General features: G+C 38.3%; 1 protein-coding gene across 10 annotated transcripts in view; it reads left to right on the top strand.

Annotated features, from left to right (window-relative positions):
* The window catches only part of CMC2 (C-X9-C motif containing 2), a 60,727-nt gene extending 35,928 nt beyond the window's left edge, over positions 1-24,799 (top strand). For 2 of the 10 annotated variants that reach the window (XM_054452555.2, XM_054452554.2), the window contains exons 2-5: positions 3,425-3,540; positions 18,935-19,006; positions 21,880-21,973; positions 24,418-24,799. In XM_054452555.2, coding sequence (XP_054308530.2) covers positions 3,460-3,540; positions 18,935-19,006; positions 21,880-21,973; positions 24,418-24,479 — 309 coding nt within the window. In that variant the 5' untranslated portion in view covers positions 3,425-3,459 and the 3' untranslated portion in view covers positions 24,480-24,799. Of the gene's footprint in view, positions 1-3,342; positions 3,541-18,934; positions 19,007-21,879; positions 21,974-22,257; positions 22,347-24,417 lie in introns of those variants that run through there. The other 8 variants (XM_054452559.2, XM_054452558.2, XM_063654125.1 and 5 more) reach the window with 7 other exon arrangements.
* Positions 24,800-25,335: the final 536 nt, after the last annotated feature.

Here is a 25,335-nt window from a genome sequence, read left to right as displayed (position 1 = left end):
TTTCTTTTGGCTATATACCCAGTAATGGGATTGCTGGATCAAGTGGTAGCTGTTTTAAGCTCTTTGAGAAATCTCCAGACTGCTTTCCACAGTGGGTGAACTAATTGACATTCCCACAACAGTGTATAAGCATTCTCTTTTCTCACAACCTCCCCCAGCATCTGTGTTTTTTTGACTTTTTAGTAGTAGCCATTCTGACTGATGTGAGGTGGTATCTCATTGTGGTTTTGATTTGCATTTCTCTGGTGATTAGTGATGTTGAGCATTTTTTCATGTTTTTTGGCCACTTGTATATCTTTTGAGAAGTGGCTGTTGATGTCTTTTGCCCACTTTTTTTAAATTTGTTTATTTGTTTTGTTTTTTGAGACGGAGTCTCACTCTGTCACCTAGGCTGGAGTGCAGTGGGGCCATCTTGGCTCACTGTAACCTCCGCCTCCCGGGTTCAAGCGATTCTCCTGCCTCAGCCTCTCTAGTAGCTGGGACTACAGGCACCCGCCACCACGCCTGGCTAATTTTTGTATCTTTAGTAGAGATGGGGTTTCACCATATTGGCCAGGCTGGTCTCGAACTCCTGACCTTGTGATCTGCCTGCCTTGGCCTCCCAAAGTGCTGGGATTACAGGCGTGAGCCACTATGCCCAGCCTTTTGCCCACTTTTTAATGGGATTATTTATTTTTTGCTTGTTGAATTAATTTCCTTATAGATTCTGGATATTAGACCTTTGTTGGATGCATAGTTTGTGAATATTTTGTCCTATTCTGTAGGTTGTCTGTTTATTCTATTCATAGTTTCTTTTGCTGTTTTGAGATCTTTAATTAGGTTTCAGTTTTTGTTGTAATTGTATTTGAGTACTTAGTCCTAATTCTTTTCCTAAGGTGAATGTCCAGAATGGTGTTTGCTGGGTTTTCTTCCAGGATTCTTATAGTTTGAGGCATTCTATGTAAATCTTTAATCTATCGAGTTAATTTTTATATACGATGAAAGGTAGGGGTCCACTTTTATTCTTCTGCATATAGCTAGCCAACTATCCCAGCACCATTTATTGAATGGGAAGTCCTTTTGCCATTGCTTATTTTTGTTGACTTTGTCAAACATCAGAAAGTGTGTGGCTTTATTTCTGGGCTATTCTGTTCCATTGGTCCATGTGTGTGTTTTTGTAGGAGAAGCTTGCTGATTTGGTTATTGTAGCCTTATGGTCTGAAGTAGGGTAATGTGATACATTTGGTTTTTGTTCTTTTTGCCTAGGATTGTTTTGGCTATTTGAGCCACTTTTTGGTTCCATATGAATTTTAGGATAGTTTTTTCTAATTCTGTGAAAAAATGCCATTGGTAGTTTGATAGGAGTAGTGTTGAATCTGTAGATTGCTTTGGGCAATATGGCCATTTCAATGATATTGATTCTCCCAATCCATGAGCACGGAATGTTTTTCCATTTGTTTGTGTCATCTGTGATTTCTTTCAGCAGTGTTTTGTAGTTCCTCCTGTAGAGATCTTTTACCTCCTTGGTTAGATGTATTCGTGGGTATTTTATTTTTTTGTGGCAATTGAAAATGGGATTGCATTCTTGATTTGGCTTTCAGGTTGAACGTTATAGTGTATAGACATGCTACTGATTTTTCTGTGTTCATCTTGTATCCTGAAACTACTCAAGTCATTTGGCAGAGTCTTTAGGGTTTTCTGGGTATAGAATCATATCATCAGTGAAGAGAGACAGTTTGATTTCTTTTCTTATTTGGATGCCTTTTATTTCTCTTGACTGATTGCTTTGGCTAGGACATCAGTATTGTGTTGAATAGGAGTGGTGAGAGCGGACATCCTGTTCCCTTGTTCCGGTCCTCAGGGAAATGCTTCCATCTTTTGCCTATTCAGTATGATGTTGGCTGTGAGTTTGTCATAGATGGCTCTTACTATTTTGAGGTATGTTCTTCAGGGCCTAGTTTGATGAGGGTTTTTATCATGAAGGGATGTTGGATTTTATCAAAGGCTTTTCTGCATCTATTGAGATAATCACATGGTTTTTGTGTTTAATTCTGTTTGTGTGGTGAATCACATTTATTGATTTGTGTATGTTGAACCCTATATATATGTTTTTTGACTGGCTTATTTCATTCAGAATGTCCTCACAGTTCATCCATGTTGTAACATATGTCAGAATTTCCTTCCATTTTAAGGCTGAATAGTATTCCGTTGTATGTATATACCACATTGTGGTGATCCATTGTCTGTTGGACTCTTGGGTTGCTTCCATGTTTTAATGATTGTGAATAATATGCCGTGAACATGGGTGTTCAAATATCTCTTCAAAACCCTGCATTTAATTCTTCTGAGAATATAGCCGGAAGTGGAATTGTTGGATCATATGGTAATTTCATTTTTAATTTTTTGAGGAACTGCTATACCAGTTTCCACAGTGGCTATCCCAGTTTACATGCCCGCCCACAGTGCGCAAGAGTTTCAGTTTCTCCACATCCTCTTTAGCATTCGTTATTTTCTGTGTTTTTTTTTTTTTCAGCAGTAGCCATCCTAATGGATATGGGTTGGTTCCTGTTTTCTATTTGGAACTTTTAAAAAATTAAAGCAGCTAATCGGTTCTTTCTTTTGGTAATCATTTCTGATTTAGAATAGGTTAAGCCCAGGTGGGGCATGGTAGCTCATGCCTGTCCCAACACTTTGGGAGGCTGAGGATAACTTGAGGACAGGAGTTTGAAACCAGCCTGGGCAACATAGCAAGACCCCTGACTACCAAAAAAAACCAGCTGCCCATGATGTTTTTCCTTTGACCTTGGCTGCTAATTTTCCACTTTGTGAATGAACCAACTAAACTTAAGTTCAGGGATTTCATCTTCATGTTTTCAGTGTAATAATTAGTTTTATGGCTATATCTGTTAAATTTGAAAATTTTTTTCACAACTTCTGGTTTCATTTCATTGTTTAGTTTTTTTTTCAGCCAGCTATTAAGAAAAAAGCAGTCTATATTCACACTAATATGAGACTAATGACCCTTTAACCCTCAGAATAATATACATTTTAAAATAATAAGCCAATTCTCTTAATTGGTACAATTTCATCTGAACAAAATGAGTTGTTAATTTCGGGAATGTGGCGAAAATGTTTGAAGTCAGGCTTATTAATATAAGCAAGCTGTTTCTGTTTTAGCGCTGATTTCCGGGATTGGGTCTCTTGAGGCTTCCTGCTTTTCTCCTGAACCTGCAGGTTCTCTAAATACTACTGATAACTTGCTGAATATGTTAAATCATTGAATTAGAAAGCTTTGTCTCAAGTTTAATAATTTGCCTGAGGTCACACAGCTGGTTAATGGTTAACATACTTCTCTGATAAAGGTCACTAGAGGTTCTTATGAAGATACTTTTAGGTGGCATAACAAATGTGTTTATGCATATTCAAGACACTCTTGTATCCACAGGTTGCACTGCTGTGATCCGTCATCATCTCCTAAAGATGCATCCTGACTTATCTCCACACTTGCACACTGAAGAATGCAACGTCTTGATTAACTTGCTTAAGGAATGTCACAAAAATGTAAGAGTTCAGAAAAACGACTGTACAGCCAAAATGAAACTTAGTTTCAACACACTGATGTAAAATGTTATCTCCGTTGGTAGAAGGAAATGATAATGTCTTAGTAAGGAGTCTGAGTTTAGTCAAGATTAGCAGTTGATATGTGTTTTTTTGTTTGTTTGTTTTTGTTTTTTTTTACACAAACTACCTCCTTTTATGATTAGTAAAAATCAGACATGGTAGTTTGTTAGGGAACGTCTGAACTGGAATCCATGTTCTTACAATAAAATGCTTTCTCTTTCCTAATTATAGGGCACTAGAACAATTATATTCAGCACTGACACTTCTGATTATAATGGAATTATTCTAAAAGTATCTGCTCTTTGATGGCTACCATTCTGTGTTTAATGGTAATAGAAACGCGTTATATAATTAGACATTAACTAAATTTATGATTGGCTTAATCTGATGTGTTTAGTTGTTAGGGGAATGGAAGTAAAATTACATGGTTAAAACCAAAATACAAAAGGAGCCCATCCATATTTGGAATGCATTAAATCAAGCTGACATTTTTATAGCTGTTGAATATTTAGCTTTTCCTTATATGTTTGATCCGTTGTTATAAGAAGCATTTATTTTTTCTTTAGCTTTGCATAGTTTTTCTCATGATATCCATAAACTGTAGATATATCAAATTTTAATAATACAAAGTATCACTTAAATGAGTAAAATTTATAAACCAAAAGTAAGGTGGTAAGTAGTAATTATAAAATGTGAAGTCAGATATTTTTACTTGTTCAAAGAATGTTGTTGATGACAATATTTTTTGGGCTATTTCACTATACATATAGATCAAATGAGCCAGACTACATAAATAAAACAACATTTCGATTTTTAAAGTAAAAACTATATAAAATTTTCACTGTTTAAGGAACAAGAACTAATTATTTGTGTTAAAGTAGAATATTTCAATTTGTATATGGTCAGTTATAGTCAGCGACAGAAAAGGGGAGAGGATCTAGCAACAGAGAGGCACAGTGGAGAGAAAGAGACTCTGTGGAATAACATTTCAGTCTAGTTATTGAGGATTTTGCCAGTATAGCCCTTTAGATGTATGTTGTGCTTTTTGTAATACTAGACATAAATAAGGATATTATCTCATCATATTTATTTCCAAGGTTAATCAAATTAAGGGCCAGAGTTTTTCAATCCTAGCTTTTAAGTAATCTTTGTTTTATGTCTATATTTGTATATTGCTTTTTGGTCCATGACTATTTTTAAATTGAAATCTATTTAAATGTTTTTTTTTTTTTCTTTCAAATGGATTTCTTATAATAAAGGTGGCTTCTTGAATCACTGGAACTAAAGATGGATTTTAAAAAATTAACTTTATTGAGGTATAATTTACATGGAAGGAAATGCATCTATTTTAAGTGTACAGTTTGATGAGTTTTGTCAAATATAGATACCCATGCAACCACCATCACAGTCAAGATCTAAAACATTTCTATCAGTTTCCTGTGCCCCTTTGCAGTGAGTCACCAACCCTTACCTCTTGCCCAGGTAACCACTGCACTACTTTTTGTTGATATAGATGAATTTTGCAGTTCTAGAATTTGTTAGAAATTTACACTACATTGTATATTCTTTTTATTTTTTGAGATGGAGTCTCACTCTGTCACCCAAGCTAGAGTACAGTGGCGTGATCTTGGCTCACTGCAACCTCCGCCTCCCAGGTTCAAGTATTTCTCCTGTCTCAGTTTGCCTAGTAGGTGGGATTACAGGTGTGTGCCACCAGGCCTGGCTAATTTTTTTTATCTTTAGTAGAGACGGGGTTTCACCATGTTGGGCAGGCTGGTCTCGAACTCCTGACCTCAGGTGATCCTCCCACCTCAGCCTCCCAAAGTGCTGGGATTACAGGCATGAGCCACTGCACCCGGCCTACATTGTATATTCCTATATTTTGCACCATGATATGTTTTTGAGGTTCATAACATGCTGTTGCACATGTCATTAGTTCATTTATTTTTATTTCTGAGTAGTATTTCATTGTATGGATATGCCACAGTTTATTTACCTATTAATGGACATTTAGGCAAATAAACAGTTTGCAGCTGTGCTGTTTTGGATAAAGCTGCTGTGAACATTCATGCACAAGTCATTTATTTTTGAGACAGAGTCTCGCTCTGTCATCCAGGCTGGAGTGCAGGGGCCCAATCTTGGCTCACTGCAACCTCTGCCTCCCAGGTTCAAGCAATTCTCCTGCCTCAGCCTCTTGAGGAGCTGGGATTACAGGCATGTGTCACCACACCTGTCTCATTTTTGTATGTTTAGTAGAGGCAGGGTTTCATTATGTTGGTCAGGCTGGTCTCGAACTCTTGATCTCAGGTGATCCACCTGCCATGGCCCCCAAAGTGCTGGGATTACAGGCATGAGCCGCCGCACCCAGCCATCATGTGCAAGTCTTTGTGTGAACATCTTTTTATTTTTCTTGGGTAAATACCTAGGAATGGTATTACCATATGACCTAGTCATTTGGTGAGTGTATATGTACCTTCATAAAAGGCCACCAAACTGTTTTCCATTTTATACTGCTCTACATTCCTACCACTCTCCATCATCAGTGCCTAATGTTATAAACTTTTTAAGTTCAGACATTGTGTGGATATGTAGTAGTATCTCCTTTTGGTTTTAAATTGTATTTCCCTGATGACTAATGATTTTGATATGCTTTTCATGTGCTTCTTTGGCCATTCATATAAAATTTTTTGCCTGTATTTTAAAATTGGGTTGTTTTATGACTGAGTTATAAGCATTCTTTTTATCATTTGGGATACAAGTCCTTTGATAAGTGTATTGTGAATATTTTCTCTGTGGCTTTTTTTTTTACTTCCTTTAGGATGTGTTTCAAAGAGTAGCTTGTACATTTGATGAAGTCTTTTTTTTTCCTTTCATGGTTTGTGCTTTTTGTGTCTTAAGGAGCTTTGTGTATTCTGTGGTCACAAAGATACTCTTGTGTTTTCTTTTAGTTCTGTAGTATTAGGTTTACATTGGTCTATGATTCATTTCAAGTTGATTTCATTTTTTTCTTTTGATATTTGTATATTCTTATCTGAGATTTCAAGTTAATTTTTGTGTATGGTATGAGGTGTGAGTTGAAGTTGATTTTCTTTGCCTGTGGGTAGCCAGTTGTCTCAACACCATGTGTTGAAGAGACTGTTCTATCCCTGCTGATTTACCATGGTCCCTTTGTCAAAAATCAATTGACCATATGTGAGTGGGTCTATTTGTGGGCTCTCTAGTCTGTTTCACTGATTTATATGTCTCTTCTTAACACCAGTACCATGCTGTCTTAATTACTGCCTTGTAGTAAGTCTCAGTCATATAGTATAAATCCTCCAATTTTGTTCTTTTTCAAAGTTGTTTTGGCTATTCTAAGTACTTTCATTTCCATATTAATTTTAGAATCAGATTGTCATTTTCTACAAAAAACATGTTTACTGGTTTTTTGTTTTTTGAGGCTGAACATTGTTGATGACTTGGATTTTATCTTTTGTATCAGCAGGCAGTTCGTGTTTTTATATATTTTTAGGGCATAGCTGGCATAGCCTTTACTCTAGAGTTAGTTTAGCCCAATTACTAAAATAGGATTCTTTACTGATTGACTTGAGTGTTCAATGAGATCTCTACTTTGGCTTATAAGGACTCCATTGACTCCCAGCCCTGTGTGAGCTCTCTGCGTTTTTCAGCTTGTAGCTGCTGTAATTGTTCTTCGTAGTGCTTGTGGCATTGTGAAAGTCACCCAACACATGTGTAGTGAATACTGTCAGTGACTCAAGACAGCTCCATGTAGATTTCTGGAGTTCTTTTGCTGCTTATCTCTTCCTCACAAATTCCAGCTGCCCCACCCTGCCCGGACTCCTCTGATGTTTGCCTCCTCCACTCGGTGAAACCACCGTTCTCTTCTTGAGTTCTGTTCTCTGCTATGTGGTTTGGAAATTGTCTGTAGGTAGAAAGCTAGGTGAATGTAGGTTTCACTTTGTTTTGTTTCTTTCTTTCAGGTATCACACTCCTGTAGTCTGTTGTCTCGATATCTGAAAATAGTTGTTTTATATATTCAGTTTATTCTTTCATGGCTAGAAGCAGAAGTCTGGAAGATAGATTTTTAAGTAAATAGCATGGGGACAATTATATAGCTATTTGGAAAAAGTTAGAATACCATACATATGAATCAACTAATGGGGCAGACATCTAAATGTCAAAAATGAAACGATACAAACACTAAGAAACCTGGATAAATTCTTATATAACCTAGGTGTGGGGAAAGTGTGCCTAAGTAAGGATCCTGAATTTCAGAGGCAATAAAATCAAAGATGGATAAAGGATCGTTTGAGGCCTGAAGTTCCAGACCAGCTTGGGCAACATAGCAAGATCCTGTCTCTACAAAAAATAAAAATAAAAGTGTCTGGGCATGACACATGCCTGTAGTCCTAGCTCCTTGGAAGGTTGAGGCAGTAGGATCACTTACCCAGTTGTTTGAGGCTGCAGTACAACACATCAGCCTGTGTGACAAAGTGAAACCCTGTCTTTACGGAAAAAAAAAAAGGGGGAATTAGAGGCCAAAAATCAGAGAGAAAAATGAGCAAAAGCGTGAGAGACAACTTAAAAAAAAAAGAAAAGATGGCCTTTAAACATGAGAAGATGTTCAACCTCAATAATTAGAGAAATACAAATTAAATATACTGAACATACCATTCCTTATCTGCAGGGAGGCAAAATTAAACAGTGTGACAGCGCATTCTGTTAGCAAGGCTGTATACTCTCATACATTTCTGATGGGACTGCAAATTGTTATAATCTTTATAGAGAGGAATTTGCTGCCATGTAGCAAAAGTGCCGTATATTTGCTTTTTAATCCATCAGTCCCTCTTATAGGAATTTATCTTAAAAGTATAACTCTAACGGTATGAAAAAATGTATGCACAGAGTTATTTACAGCAGTGTTGTTTGCACTTGGAAAATGTTGGGAACTCACTTTCCCAACATAAAGTAGTTGAATGACCTATGGTACATCCACACAATGGAGCACTATACAGCTGTTTTGTAATTTTTATTTTTAAACAGACTTTGTTTTTTTAGAACAGTTTTAGATTTACAGACAAATTGTGAATGCAGTACAGGGAGTTCCCATATACCTCACATCTAGTGTCCCTTATTATTAACATCTTACATTGATAAGGTGTTTGTTACAGTTAATAAACCAATATTGATACATGATCGATATTTAAAGTCCATGCTTAGTCAGATTGCTTCAGGTTAGTGTTTACCTAATGTCTTTTCTCTGTTACAGGATTCTGTCCAGGATACACATTACACTTAGTTCTTGTCACTCTTTAGGCTCCTGTTATCTGTGACATTTTCTTTGTTTTTGATGACCCGAAAAGGTTTGAGGCATAATGGTCAGGTATTTGGTAGAATGCTCCTCTGTTTGAATTTGTCTTGTTTTCCTCATAGTTGGACTGGGATCATGTGTTTTTGGAAGAAGACCACAGAGGTAAAGTACATTTTCATCAAGGCTGCATACTACAACATAATTTATCACTGTTGATGTTGACATTGATCACCTGGCTGAGATATGTGTTAGGTTTCTCTACCTTTTGTTTTTTTGGAGACAGGGTCCACTATGTCTTCCAGTCTGCAGTGCAGTAGTGTCATTTTGGCTCACTGCAGCTTCAACCTCCTGGGCCTAGGTGATCCTCTCATCTCAACCTCCTGAGTGGCTGGGACTACAGGCCACATCACCATGCTCGAATAATTTTTTGTATTTGTATATTTGTAGAGATGGGTTTTTGCCACGTTGCCCAGGCTGGTCTTGAACTCCTGGGCTCAAGCAATCTGTCTGCCTTAGCCTCCCAAAGGGCTGATATTACAGACGTGAGCCATTGCACGTGGCTAGGTTTCTCTGCTTTGAAGTTACTCTTTTCCTCCCTTTTCATAACTCTTTGGAAGGAAGTCACTGTGTGCAGCCTACACGTAAGGACTGGGAAGTTACCCTGTTCCTCCAAGGTGGTGGAGTATCTACATAATCTTCTGGAATTCTGTTCTGCAGAGTTGCCTGTTCTCCCCCATTTATTTACTTATGTCAGTATGGACTCATGTATATTTACTTTATACCTTGGGTTATAATCCAATAATACTTTGTTTTGTTGCCCAAATTGTTCCAGCTTTGGCCACTGAGAGTCTTTCAGTTGGCAGTGCAGCTGTTTAAAAAAAAAAAAAAAAAAGCCAGGCTTGGTGGCTCAGTCCTGTAATCCCAGCACTTTGGGAGTCTGAGGTGGGAGGATTGCTTGAGCCCAGGAGTTCAAGACTTACGTGGGCAACATAGTGAGACACCTGTTTCTACAAAAAATTTAAAAAAATTATGTCACTAGATGACACATGCCTGTAGTCCCAGCTCCTCAGGAGGCTGAGGTTGAGGTGGGAGGATCACTTGAGCCTAGGAGGTCAAGGCTGCAGTAAGTCATGATTGTGCCATTGCACTCCAGCCTGGGTGACAGAGTAAGACCCTGCCTCTGAAAAGAAGAAAAAAAAATTGCTTTGAACCAACATGTAATGACTTACAGGATATATTTCGTGAAGACATCAAAGGACAAAACAGTATTTATAGTATCCTAGCGTTTGTATAAAAAAGGAGGAGAAGATAGGAAAACATTTATATATCCTCATTTGTGCAAAAAGAAACAAGATAACCGGAAGCTAATGAGATTAATTACCGTCTGAGAGGTGGGTAGGAGCAAAGTAGAGAGAGTGGAGGAGTGACACTTTTACAAAATCTTTTGGCCAGTGGCAGTGGCTCATGCCTGTAATCCCAGCACTTTGGGAGGCCATGGTGGGCAGATCACTTGAGTCCAGGAATTTGAGACCAGCCTGGCCAACATCACAAAACCTCATCTCTACCAAAAATAAAAAATTAGCTGGGCGTGGTGGCGGACCCCTGTAATCCCAGCTACTCAGGAGGCTGAGGCAGGAGAATCACTTGAACCTGGGAGACGGAGGTTGCAGTGAGCTGAGACTGTGTCACTGCACGCTAGCCTGGGTGACGGAGTGAGACTATGTCTCAAAAAACAAAAAAAAAAATATGTATTTTGTATAATTCATGCTGTTTGAACTTTGTTAATGTTTCATATACTCAGAAAAAAAGGGGGATGAAAAAAAGGATGAGCAGAGTTGGGAAGAAAACTCAAAAATGGAATACAAGCAAAACCAAACAAACTTACTTGAAATGAGTCATCTAATTACACTAAAGAAAAAAATGAACTAACCCAAGTAATTTGAACGTAGGCTAAAGACAAAGTAGAGCTGTTGTTAGTAGTTTGGATTTTGCAGTGGCGTGGATTGGCAGCTCTGAAACTGGCTTCTGTGTATTCTGTGTATTCCAAGACTTAGCAAATAAGTAAACATATTGTAGATAATAAGAGACAGGTTTCTTACTGTCATAAATATGGAAGTGGAAAGACTAGGATGTATCCTGTGATGTTGGATTGGAATTAGAGGTATCAGTGTGAACTCATGGTTTTCAATATATATAAGATGTAGAATAGATAGATATGTGTGTCTATGTTTATTTAATGTATATATTCAATATATGTTTTCCTGTAGCAATGAGCATACGTGACGCCCAGATTTTGTTTTTAAATACCATTCTTCAGTAAACAGAAACAGCGATCCTTGGAGAAATGACTGATTGTAGGGCTAGGGCTGGGAAAGAACAAGAAGAACCTGCAACATCTTGTACCAGAAAGTATGACATTTATCAAAGAATGATAGGGGCTGTTAAAAGGACAGGGGCCAGCTTGAAGGGATTCCCACTGGCCAAAAATGGGACAGAGCATCAAAGTAATGAAAATAATATAATCAATTGAATAAGGATCCATGAGTCCAAACTCATATAAATATATAAATGGATGAGAAGGGAAAGTTTCCCTTACAGTAGAATGCCAACTTAAATATAAGAGGAGTGCTAGAATTAGAAAATCACTGTTTGTTAACCATTGTAGTAGTAATTGATTTAGTCAGTAATCATTAATAGATCCTCATACTAGTGGGTGAAAAGTTTGAGGAAATAATTAGATAGTTAAATGGTCTCAAAGTGTGTCCCCATAATAATTACAGAGGAAAAATGAATACAGTATAGAAACTTGGCAGGTAGCTTCTTACCTAGGTAATAAAAGTTAACATCAATAATAGGACAAATTGCCATGTGCCTCTTGATGTGATACACTGAAGACACAACATCACTTCTAGGGTATTCCTGCCAAAAAGTCATGACCTGAATCAAGTTGTGAAGAAACACCAGACAAACCCAAATGGGGGAGCATTTTGCAAAATAACTGGCCTGTACTCTTTAAAATGTTAAGGTAATGAAAGAAAAAAGAGGCAAGCTGTTTCAAATAAAGATTAAAGATAAGAAAAATAGTGTAAGAGTTGGAAAAAAAAAAAAAAAGACTAAAAAGACATGACAACTAAATGCAATGGCAATCTGGACCAGGAAAAAAAACCCACCCAACTTTTTTTGCCTTTTGCATGAATGATATTATTAGGCAAATTGGTGAAATTTGAATAAGGTCTATAAATTAGATACTAGTGTTAATGTTAATTTTCTAATTTTGGTAATCGTATGGGGACTTAAATTTAAGTCCTTGTTTTTTTAGGAAACATGCATCATATCTGCAACTTAATCGGTTCAGAAGAAAAGCTCGGGTGTGTATGTAAGAGCTAGAAGGATAAAGCAAATGTGGTGAAATGTTACTATTTGGAAATTCTTTGTACTGTTCTTGCAACTTTTCTTCAAGTTTGAAATTGACAAATGTTTTTAAAGACATCTGCTGTCATCAAGAAATATTTTACTTAACTGATCTTTCTGAAGACTTGCACTTTTTACGTGTTAAATTGAGCCCAGGAGTTTGAGTGTATAGTGAGCTATGATGTCACTCTGGCACTTCAGCCTGGGCAATGGAGCGAGACCATGTCTCTCAACAGCAACACCACCACCACCTAGTGACTTAAAACAACCATAATTCTGTAGGTTTAGATCTGGGGGGATAAAGTTAATTAAAAGTTTATGGGGAGGATGTCTCACTCTGTCACCCAGGCTCGAGTGCGGTGGCACAATCAAAGTTCACAGCAGCCTTGAACTCCTGGGCTCAAGTGATCCTTCTGCCTCATCCTCCTGAGCAGATGGGACGACAGGTGTGTGCCATCATGCCTGGCTAATTCAATTTTTTTTTTTTTTTTCCTGGTAGAGACAGGCTTTCCTGTGTTGCCCAGGCTGGTCTCAAACTCCTGGCCTCAAGCTGTCCTCCTACCTTGGCCTACCAAAGTGCTGGGATTACAGGCATGAGCCACTGTGCCTGGCCTGATCCTGGTTATTTAATTAATTAATTGAGTGAATTATATTACCTAAGATGTCTTCTAGCCCTGAGTTTGTGTAATTCTGTTTTAGTCTTTTTTGTTGATTAGTCTTCCTGTCTGTGCTGGAATGCTGCGGTGCTCTCCAACCTGCTTGAAGTGCAGGAGTGTTTTATCTCCAAATAGCCTACCTTGCCGTGCTTTTATCATTCTTTCCGTGCTTTTATAGTTCTGCTGTGATCTTTGCAGACAAATGTTATTTCCACAGCTTTCAGGTGTCTGTGGGTGGCTTCTGATCTACTGGCCTATTTTGCCTACATTTGTCAGCAAGACTGAGATATTCTTTCCATCTGAAGGTAAAATACAGAATTTAGAACAACTGATTTCCTCAAAGCTACTTGGAAATCCTTACGTATTTTTTCTGATTTATAAAAGTAATATGTAAATAATACATATCATTTTAGATAGTATAAAAAAGGTAGGAAAGTATAAAGCAAACAAAAATTACCTTTTGTTCAACCATCCAGAGATAAACTCATTAAGTACTGGGTTTTTCCACCATTTAAAAATTTTTGTATTTTCCCTTTTTCTCTTATTAGCATTTTGAAATGCCCACATTTTTTCCATTGTGAGAAAATAAATACATAAGATTCCTTCCCATAATCCCAGCCTTCTGGTATCTTGTGTTAGCGTCCCTTTCAGAGCTAACTATTGAAAGAATACTGCTTTCTTCTTTCAGGTTGGCTTCTACCCTCACTAGGGTCCCAAAACTATCAAGATCACTAATGACTGCACTACTGCCAAATTTGGTGGATGTTTTCAGTAGTTACCTCACTTTTCTCCCAGCAGCATTTGATTCCCTCTCAAAACACTCTTCCACAGGCTTCTACCATAACTTTCTCTTCCCTGGTTTTCCTTAAGTTTTTTTGGCCACTCTTCAGGATACCCTAGGCTACACCTTCCTGCAAAAAATCATTCACTTTCCTGGTTTCAGTAACTCTCAAATCTGTATCTTTGGCTCAGATTTCCTCTGAGTTCCAGGTCTGTTTATCTCAGCTAGATAGTGGACTTAACTGTTCCACCAATAAACTCAACATGTCCGGATACAAATTTATCTTATCTCTTTTTAAAACTTCCACTGTCATTCTTAGCTGAAAGTCAGTGTCATCTTTAATTCCTCCATCTGCCTCACCTCTTCCTGTGAGTCCTTAACCAGGTGCTGTTTGTTCGCTGCCGAATCTCTCTTGAACCATTGTTCTCCTTTGCCAGTGCCACTGCCATAGTCCGTGCCAACGCTTTTATTGGGGCCACCTGTAAAGGACTTCTATCTGGTCTCCTGGCGGTTGTGTTTTCTTTTTTGTTTAAATCAGTTTTCCACCCTGGATTTAGAGTGATCTTTCAAAAATAAGTTTAATCATTGTTACCTTTTTTTTTTGAGACGGAGTCTCACTCTGTCGCCCAGGCTGGAGTGCAGTGGCGCAATCTCAGCTCACTGCAGCTGTTAGGAATCTGCATTTTATTTATTTATTTATTTAGTTTTGAGGCAGAGTTTCGCTCTGTCTCCCAGGCTGGAGTGTAGTGGCGCGATCTCGGCTCACTACAACCTCGGTCTCCCTGGTTCGAGCGATTCTTCTGCCTCAGCCTCACGAGTAGCTGGGATTACAGGCACCAGCCATTATGCCCGGCTAATTTTTGTATTTTTAGTAGAGATGGGGTTTCACCATGTTAGCCCAGGCTGGCCTCAAACTCCTGACCTCAGGTGATCCGCCTGCCTGGGCCTCCCAAAGTGCTGGAATTACAGGCATGAGCCACCACGCCTGGCTCGTTGTCACCTTTTTAATAGATCCTTTTGCCTATACAATGCATTATAAATGTCTTGCCTTGTGTTTCAAGTCCTTAATGAAACTCATCCTTGAGTAGCTGTTAGTCTTCGCCACTCTCGCACAGCTCCTTCCCCCTCATTCCTGTGGTTTTTTGTTTTGTTTTTTTTTTTTTGCAGGTATATGGGAGAATGATATTTCTGTCTTACAAGCCTTGATTTTTCCTTTGCTGAGCTTAGTGCATTCCTCCTGGCTCCACTTACTGTTTGCTAAACCAGGTTTTATCATCTTCAGGTTTTCTTCAGCTTAGTTGGTCGTTTCCTTTTCCCTTTCCTGGCCTAGATTCTCCTGGTGCAGTCACTCTATTTGAGTAGCATCATTACGTAATAGCTTTTCTACTTCGTGGCAGTTCTCATGCTTTTTGGTCTCAGGACTCTTTTGCACTCTTTTATCATTATTTAGGATTCTAGGGAGCTATTGTTTATGTGGGTGATATCTACAGTATTTATTGGATTAGAAATGAAGGCTGAGAAATTAAAAATTTATTTTAAAGTAACAATGATAAATTATAATTTTACATGTTAAGATGACATGTTAGCATGGTTATTTTTCACGAAAATCTTATTTTTCAAACCAGAAATAAGCGAAAAGAATTGCATTGCTTTTCATTTTTTTAATGTCTGAATTAATAAAATATACCTGAATTCTCATGTCTGCCTCCACATTCAGTCTGTTGTGATGTTAGACTTCATGTAGCCCCGGGAAAACTCTGCTATACCTTTGTGAGAGGATGAAAACGAACAAAACAAATGTTTTTGTATTATTGAGAAGATAGTTTTGACCTTGTACATTCCTTAAAAGGTCTCAGGAACCCCTCGGTGTCTCTGGACTGCCCTTTGAGTACCACTGCTTTATGGCAATTACTTCTTATTTGCCTCTTTCCCTGTGACTATGTACTGTGAGAGTAGGACCCAGATCCACCTTGCTCACTTCTGTGTCCCTGGTACCTGGGACATTGTCCTTTATGTAAAAGATTCGCAGATATCTGTTGATTCACTTATTCATTCAATTACTCGGTTGATTTGGTTCACAAGAAATTGACATCAGGCACTAGAGACTTAGTCCATGTAAGTATAAGCAAATTGTAGCCTGTGGGCGTTTCTTCTACCAATTTCTCTGGGGCATTTGGGTCTAATATTTTTCATGTGACATCACAAGAGTATAATTCTCATTTTACCTTAGTTAATGTTGAGGTAAAAGGAAGCATATAAATTAGTTTTTGTTATGGATTTTTGAATTAAGATGTACATATATGGAATGATATGAATAAATGTCAGCTATGTAATACTGCCTTATATTTGAAAAGTCTACTTGACTTGAAGACATGAAAATGCATTGTTATGTTTATTTGTTGTCAAGGAAGTAGTAGTATAGGAAAATACACAGGAAATATTTATTCTTTGGGAATGATAGAGGAAAGAAAAAAGTAAAATAAAAATTAAGTACAAAAAGTTTTTTAAATTAATGAATTTATTCTGGAAAGGTCATTAGGTAACAAATAGGAGAGTTTAGTCTATGTTAAATGCTTTCTGGAAAAACTGACCACTTATTCAGTGTGGACTTGTAACATGCGTTTAAAATGGTGGTGAAGCAGGAAAAAAAGAAATAGCATGAGGCATAGCTTATTAATTATGTGTTGTCTGGTTTCCATGAAAGCCTTAATTAGAACGAAAAGGAAAAGATGTGCTTATTATTACAACTACCAAGTTCAGCATTTATGACCTGTCATTATAAAACAGATCACCATGCTATCTGACCCACCCTTGAAAATCGTGAAGTGCAAACACACTAATTATGTTCCTACTGAAATTCAGGTTCTTAACTTCAGGCTTCAGCTTAACCTGATTTAGAGCACTCATACTTTTTGCCATGATAATACTCATAGGACTAGAAACAACTAGGAGATTTTATTTTTAAAATCAGACTGAACTTCAGGCAGATTTCCTTATATTGTAAATTAGTAAATTAGTGGCTTATTTATATGACCTTTATAGGGCATGTAATGATAGTGGTTTTTTTTCCTCTTTTCTTTTTTTTTTTTTGAGATGGTGTTTCACTCTTGTTGCCCAGGCTGGAGTGCAGTGGCGCGATCTCAGCTCACCGCAACCTCCACCTCCCAGGTTCAAGCAGTTCTCCTGCCTCAGCCTCCAGAGTAGTTGGGATTACAGGCATGTGCCACCATGCCTGGCTAATTTTGTATTTTTAGCAGAGATGGGGTTTCTCCATGTTGGTCAGGCTCATCTCAAGCTCCCGACCTGAGGTGATCCGCCCACCTTGGCCTCCCAAAGTGCTGAGATTATAGGCGTGAGCCACCGTGCGCAGCTGTGTTACTTATTTGATGTATTTTGGTGACATTTTGAATGGGGGCAAATGAGAAAAGGGCTATGGCACTAAGCATTTATTAGATAACTCTTTTACAGGACAGTGTTTGGTAGTGAAGTTACTCTGCCCGTGGCAGTGTGGCCACACTGCAGCTTGACACCACTCCCTATAATAGAGAATGGATTGTGCTGTGATTTTAACATTTCCTTTAAGAAAAGGGAGTTAGGTCATGATAAAACTTTTATACTGTCTTTGTGAGGTTTTGGTGAGTTAGTAAGTGGGCTTCCCTTTCATTAAGAAAAAGTCTTTAAATCTTTGTTTCTACTTGCAGAACATTTATTCCTTCTTTGTAAGAAGAACCAGGATAATTTGTTCATTTGTATACAGTTGATCCTTGAACAGCTTGGAAGTTCGGTGCACTGACCCCCATGCAGTGGAAAGTCCACTTATTACTTTTTGACTCCCCGAAAACTTGACTGAGAGTTTCCTGTTGTCTGAAAGCCTTACTGATAGCATAAATAGTTGATTAACACGTTTTGTATGTTATATGTATTATATATTGTATTCATACAATAAAGTAGGCTAGAGAAAAAATAAGGAAGAGAAAATACATTTATAGTATGGTATTGTATTTATTGATATTGTAAGTTTACATCATCTGTTTACAAGATGATGTATGTCAGTCTGAAATGGTAGGTAACCACAGCTGCAGACCTCAACCTACAGTACATTTCAAGTAGTTCAACTTTTTCCTGTAATGTCATTACTTTTCTCTGCTTCTTGGGAGCACTTCCAGCATTACTAGTGGCACTTCATATGGGTCCCATGGTGTTATTCAAGGTTTATGGTTATTGCAGTAAACATGACTTGCTTACTGTGTATGTTATTGGTATCACAGGGTGTTTTAAGTGGATAATTGTAATGCTTGAGCCCACTGTAATAGCAATAGGAGGTGACTTCAGAATTATTACGGCAGTACAGTATATACCGCAGTTAATTTTACGTAGTTGTGATTTGATATATCTTTATGTTTGCTTACAATTCTCTCAATTTTGAATGGTGCTATTTATGTTCTGTGTGTGTGTTAGTTTTGATAAATTTTATCTTTTTAAAATTTGTATGTGTTTTATGGTAGTAAATGACAAAATAGGCTAGTATTCACATTTTTTTTTTTTCCTGAGACGGAGTTTTACTCCGTTGCCCAGGCTGGAGTGCAGGGGCGCGATCTCGGCTCACTACATCCTCTGCCTCCCGGGTTTAAGCAGTTCTCCTGCCTCAGCCTCCTAAGTAGCTGGGATTACAGGTGCCCACCACCACACCCGGCTAATTTTTTGTGTACTTTTAGTAGAGACGGGGTTTCACCATTTTGGCCAGGCTGATCTTGATGCCTGACCTCGTGATCCACCCACCGTCTTGGCCTCCCAAAGTGCTGGGATTTACAGGTGTGAGCTACCGTGCCCGGCCAGTATTTACATGTTTTATACATTTATGCCGTATCTTTTTCTTAAATTTTTTTTGATATTTCTAGGCTATGGTGGTTCATCTGTGAGTTTTTTTAATTGTTACAAATGTTCAAAAATGTTTTCAATATATTTATTGAAAGAAAATCCAGGTATAAGTGGACTCGCAGTTCAAATCCATGTTGTTCAAGGGCCAACTGTGTTTTATACATGTGATTTAACTATTACTTGTTTATTAACAAAGTGACACTATAAACTCATTTCTGTAGCAGTATTTAAATTTTATGTGCCCCAAACCTTGGCATATTATGGGATGAAATATTTTACTCCTTTTCTTCCTTTTAGCACAACATTCTGAAATTTTTTGGTTATTGTAATGATTTCGATCGGGAGTTGAGAAAATGCCTGAAGAATGAGGTAAGAAAAGTGTCAAAGGTTGGATATGGTTGAACAATAAAACAGAACATTTTGGAATATTGTATATTACTGCCATTATTGAATTTTTCCCAAATTTTAGTGTAACAGAGAAAATTGACTTTCATGTATGAACTTCCTCTGTTTAAGGGAAGAAATGAAAGCTTTTCTGGGGACAGTTTTAGAACATAGCTTTTTGGCCATGAACACAAATGAGGAAAACAGCTTCCTTATGATGATTACTGTAGGTTATCTGGATGAATTTAATGGTTTAGGAAGTTGTATCTCTGGCCGGCAGAAAGACTTATATCAGTTACCTATTAGCTGATTGGCAGGTAACTAAAACTCTCTGGGCCTCAATTTCTATATATAAATTGAGGAGGCTAGAATTAGGCTCTTTTCAGCTTTAACATTTTGAATTTCTTTGTAGTTATGCTTTGTGTAAGCCATAGGGATCTAATTTGACTTGTTTTGGAACACTGTCATCTCCTGAACTTGATTTTAGGGCACGACTTGGACTTGGGCAAATAGCCACAGTGCACAGTTCATTGTCTTTTTCCAGGCACTGCCAAATAAGCAGAGTGCATTTTAAACCTTTGAAAAGAAATTTGATTCAATTTCTGTTTTGTACATCAGATTTTTTGTATCCAGAACTTTTTAAAATATATGATGGCTAAAATTTTGCCTTTCAGATATCATTTTTGTTATTTTTGAACTTTTTTTTTTTTTGCCTCAGATTGAAAGATTTAAATATAATATTTGAAGTTGTCCAGCATCTTTCTTTTGATTTTGTTTTCTGCTTAGGCTGTTTTTCCCTTCCTGGATTCCCTTTAAAGTGTGACATTCACCTTTACTGTTTGAAGAACTTTTTGGAGTACTCAATGAAGAGTAATAGTTTGTTTCTTTTTTTCTTTTTTCTTTTGAGACAGGGTCTCGCTCTGTCACCTAAGCTGGAGTGCAGTAGGGTGATCGTAACTCACGGAAGCCTCAAACTCAAGTGATCCTCCCACCTCAGCCTCCTGAGTAGCTAGGACCACAGGTGCATGCCACCCTGTAGGGTGATCATAGCTCACTGAAGCCTCAAGCTCAAGTGATCCTCCCACCTCAGCCTCCTGAGTAGCTAGGACTACAGGTGTGTACCACCATGCCTGGTTAAGGTTTTACACATTTTTTTGTAGAGATGAGAGTCTCGCTGTTTTGGCCAGGCTGGTCTCAAACTGCTAACCTCAAGCAGTCCTCCCACCTTGGCCTCCCAAAGTGCTGGGACTATAGACATGAGTTACCATTCCCAGCCTTATTAGTGTTTTTAAACAGATTTATTAAAAATATTTGTCCTTTATATGAAAAAGCCAGTTTACATGAAAACTACACCTAGGTTTTCATGATGTTTCTTTAATAGTAAACTTGTGAGCTGGCATCTGTAATCCCAGCTATTCGGGAGGCTGAGGCAGGAGGATCCTTTGAGGTGAAAAGTTTGAGGCCAACTTGGGCAATATAGTGAGACCCTGTCTCTAAGAAATCTCTTAAAATTTAACCAAGTGTGGTGGCACACATCTGTGGTCCCAGCTACTTGGGAGGCTGAGCAGGGAGGATCGGTTGAGCCCAGGAGTTCATGGCTTCAGTGAGCTATCTAGGTCGCCACAGTGCTTCAGCCTGGGTGACAGAGTGAGACCCTATCTCTAAAAAATAATACTGGCCGGGTGTGGTGGCCCATGCCTATAATCCCAACATTCTGGGAGGCCATGACAGGCAGATCACCTGAGGTCAGGAGTTTGAGACCAGCTAGCCAACATGGTGAAACCTGGCTGTACTGAAAGTACAAAAAAATTAGCCAGGCATGGTGGTGGGCGCCTGTAGTTCCAGCTACTCGGGAGGCTGAGGCAGGAGAATAACTTGAGCCCGGGAGACGGAGGTTGCGGTGAGCCCAGATCACATTACTGTATTCTAGCCTGGGTGACAGAGTGAGAGACTTTGTCTCTAAATAAATAAATAAATAAATAAATAAATAAATAACTTATGGAAAAATATAGCTCATATTATTTTATTCAGTATGGCTATTTGTTTTTTACATACTTTCAGCTGTATAGCATAGGTTTTTTTCATGTTTTTAAATTTTTTTCCCCTGTAGTTCAGAAATTTTGCCACTGCTTTGTCAATTCAATCTTCATATGAAATTGTCTTCTCAGCTGGCCTGAGATCTGTTAGTGACTTTTTGGTAGACCGTTGGAGATATTCTTCTTATTTTGTCTGAGTTTGTTTTCCTATACATCTCATGTTTTCTCTTTGACTTCTTTTCTAAGTCCTTTGTGTAGTTGTATGTTACTTTATTCTCTAATTTGTAGATGTTTTTCTGTCTGCTTGCCCATCACTAACCTCTGAGTCTGCACTCACGTATTTCTTCTCTACTCTTAATGCTTGCTTCAAATGCTTTCCTGCTACTGTTTGCTTCATGTGTCATCTGATTACTTCATTCCATGAAGCTTTTTTTTTTTTTTTTTTTTTACCCAGAGTCTCACTCTGTCGCTCAGGCTGGAGTGCAGTGGCGCGATCTCAGCCCACTGCAAACTCCTCCTCTCGGGTTCACGCCATTCTCCTGCCTCAGCCTCCCGAGTAACTAGGACTACAGGTGCCTACCACCACGCCCGGCTAATTTTTTGTATTTTTAGTAGAGACGGGGCTTCACCGTGTTAGCTAGGATGGTCTTAATCTTCTGAGCTTGTGATCCACCCGCCTCGGCCTCCCAAAGTGCTGGGATTACAGGCGTGAGCCACTGTGCCCGGCCTCCATGAAGCTTTTAAGTAGAAAAAGGGTATGGCCATTTCTTGTTAGGACTCTGCTGTGTCACTCCTTTTATTCTTTTTTTTTCCTTTTTTTAGAGAGATGGAGTCTTGCTGTGTTGCCCAGGATGGTCTCAGACTTGTGGGCTCAAGGAGTTCTCCCATCTTGGCCTCCCAAAGTTTTGGATTACAGGTGTGAGCCACTGCACCTGGCCTTTTGTTCTTCTTCTTGAAAAGAAACACTAATAGTACTTTTGTGGCATTCTCTTTTGTCTCTCTTAATTGTTTTGTTTGGTTTGGAGTTAATTGGCCTTTCTCTCATTCTGTCTGTATTGTTTGATGGAGTTTTGTGAGTAACTTCATCTTCATCCTTTTCTCCCCTTTTATTCAGGGACCATCTTGACTTCCTTTGGAAGATGTCTTAACATATTTTAATGTAGACTATATTTTAATTTGCTCTGTAACTTATTTTATTAGCCTGCTACAAAGTATTATCTTCTGAAGAGTTTCCCTTAAGACCCTTCTCAACCTGATTGCTGGGGGCAATCCAGAAGACGTGATTAAAGGTAGATATGAAAGCTTTTTCTCAGAGCAGGTATCTTTCCTTGTTCTAGAATAGCGTTTTTTGATTTTTTCCCCCAACAATTTTATGAGTAAATTTAATGTGTGATAGATAAAATGAATGACTTTGAAAGGACCTGGTGCTTCATGTGTAATTTGAAGTAGCCTTTTTTTTTTTTTTTTTGAGACGAAGTCTCACTCTTGTCGCCCAGGCTGGAGTGCAGTGGTGCGATCTCGGCTCACTGCAACCTCCTCCTCCTGGATTCAAGTGATTCTCCTGCCTCAGCCTCCTGAATAGCTGGAATTACAGGTGCATGCCACCATGCCCAGCTAATTTTTGTATTTTTAGTAGAGACGAGATTTCACCATGTTGGCCAGGCTGGTCAGTAACTCCTGACCTCAGGCGATCTGCCCGCCTCGGCCTCCCAAAGTGCTGGGATTACAGGCATGAGTTACCGCACCCGGCCTGAAGTAGCCTTTTGACAAGGAAGGAATAAAAAGTTTGAAAACTACCATTCCAGAAGATATGTTATAATTCTTCAGTCAAAACTTTTGACTTAGAAAACTTCTTAAAGAGTATCTAGCCCACCTCCTTATATTTGAAGTTACTGGCCCAGAAGAGTGAAGTAACTCAAAGTCATGAGTCCCCTCATTACTCTCTCTTGGGTGGTGGGGTTTGTCCCTGATGAGCTCGGTATCAGTAATCTTTAATTTCTGTGGCCTCACTCTCCAGATCTGTGGCTCCTAAAAGATTCTGATGTTTAACTGTTCACATGTTTTCAGTTTTTTCTGTTTGAATTTACTTTTACCCTTTTCCCCTTCTGCCCAGGGGAAAAGACACTCATTCACCTTTAAAAGTGTGTTGGATTGGTGTATATATTATAAGCATGTACATACATCCATATGAAAACACTTTTAAGTTCCTCTGCTTTAAATGTAGGTTAACTATTTAAGAAAATCTAAGTGCCAGGCTTTGTGTCTCCTGTTATTTATAACCTGCTGGCCAGATCAGAATACTAGGCTGAAAACCTCTTGAGGTGAAAACTGTGTTTATATGTAGCTGGTTAAGAAACATAGGATTTGAGGAGTATCAGGTTTGTTAACTGTTGGTGATGAAGAAACCTTGGGAAGTTGAGCTGTGTATTTCCATATGAGTCAATAGGATAATATGGTTGCTAAGAGCTAGTTACTCTTGATAATGTCTAAAAAAATACAATGTGAGTTGGTCATAAGATCTAGGCCCACTGTAGTCTATGTCTGTCATTGTGACTGGAGCACTGTATTCAGTTTTGGTTGTGATTTTTTTTTTGGGTAAGGGGCATTAATGTTAAAGTGCTTTATGAAATAAAAGTCATTTTATAGGTTAGATATTAAAAGATGGAGGCTATGTTCTGTGCAGCAGTTGTAGAAACTAGCAATGTTCAGCGCAAAAGGTAGGAAGTGGGTTATCTGTAATTAAATGTTTGAAAATTATAGCAGACAAGAAGAAATAAAAGGTGGTAGATTACAAGGAAGCACTTTTGGTTTAAAATGAAAAATTTTGGAATAAGTAGAATTGTCCAACAGTTAGACAGGCTACCTCTCAAGGAGTTTACAGGGAAGCACTTTTGGTTTAAAATGAAAAACTTTGGAATGACTAGAATTGTCCAACAGTTAGACAGGCTCTCAAGGAAGTGAGCCTCTCCACTAGAGGTACTCAGCAGAAGTTAGAGGACTAGTTAGACTGTGAGCCCCTGGAGAACATGGACAGAATTTGCCCATCTTCAGTACTTATTTAATTCATATTTTGGGAGGAAATTGATTGAGCAAACATTTGTGCACCTGTTAGCATGTAGATGCTGTACTGTATTGAATGAAATTTTGCTAGATATGAGATATTCTCTAAGGTAACTTTCCAATTTCAGATTTGGTTAAATAAAAGATAAGAATTTTGTCAGTAAGAACATGTTTAAAAAATTTAACCCCTGTTAATCTCAAAGAACATTTATATTTTGCAAATATTTCTAAATAGTAAACTGCTATAAATAGTGACATAATCTGCTGTTTCTTTTCTTCCCCCCTTCTTTTATTTTTCAGTACATAGAAAACAGGACCAAGAGCAGGGAGCATGGCATTGCAATGCGAAAGAAACTTTTTAATCCTCCAGAGGAATCCGAAAAATAAATTGTATTTTCACTCGATGCCTTGGCTGAGAGAAGACCTAAAGACTCTGGGTTGATACCTGAAAGAATCCTGTCTTATTTGGTTTCCATAATCCTTTGAATGGAAAGTGACCTGTGAGAGATTGAACCGTGGAGAAATATGAAAACCCTGGATTCTGAGTATTTGTTGGGCAGGGCGTTTAGTACCGTCTCCCCTTTACCAGCAAACCTGACTTCACCATGTTTATTCCCTTTGCCTATAACCAGTTAATATCTGAGTAACTTATCTCCCTCAATAAAATAATTCATTTAAATAATTTTTTTATCCTTTCTCTTAGATTCTTCTGGCATTAGAGCAAAATGTTGCCATTAGGCTTTTTCTTTTTGACAACATGATGTTGAAGAGTTCTGGGGAAATCCCAGCAGTGTTAACTATTTGAAAATGTTCCAACTTTATTGTTTTTAAAGAGTGATTTTCTAAATGATTAAAAATTTTTTTTTTTGAGACACAGTGTTACTTTGCCGCCCAGGCTGGAGTGCGGTGGTGCGATCTCAGCTCACTGTAACCTCCACCTCCCGGGTTCAAGTGATTCTCCTGCGTCAGCCTCTCTAGTAGCTGGGGCTACAGGCGCAGGCTACCATGCCTGGCTGATTTTTGTATTTTTGGTAGAGACAGAGTTTCGCCATGTTGGCCAGGCTGATCTCAAATTCCTGAGCTTAGGTGATCCACCCACTTCAGCCTCCCAAAGTGTTGGGATTACAAGCGTGAGCCACTCTGCCCAGACTAAAAGATTAGATATTTACACTTAACATTGATAAAATTGCATCTGGTTAGGAATTGAGTCTTAGCAGA

Source organism: Pongo pygmaeus, chromosome 18, assembly GCF_028885625.2.
Source record: "Pongo pygmaeus isolate AG05252 chromosome 18, NHGRI_mPonPyg2-v2.0_pri, whole genome shotgun sequence".
Lineage (NCBI taxonomy): Eukaryota > Metazoa > Chordata > Mammalia > Primates > Hominidae > Pongo > Pongo pygmaeus.
The sequence above is the reverse complement of the archived record's forward strand: the minus strand, read 5'-3'. Positions and strand labels throughout refer to the sequence as shown.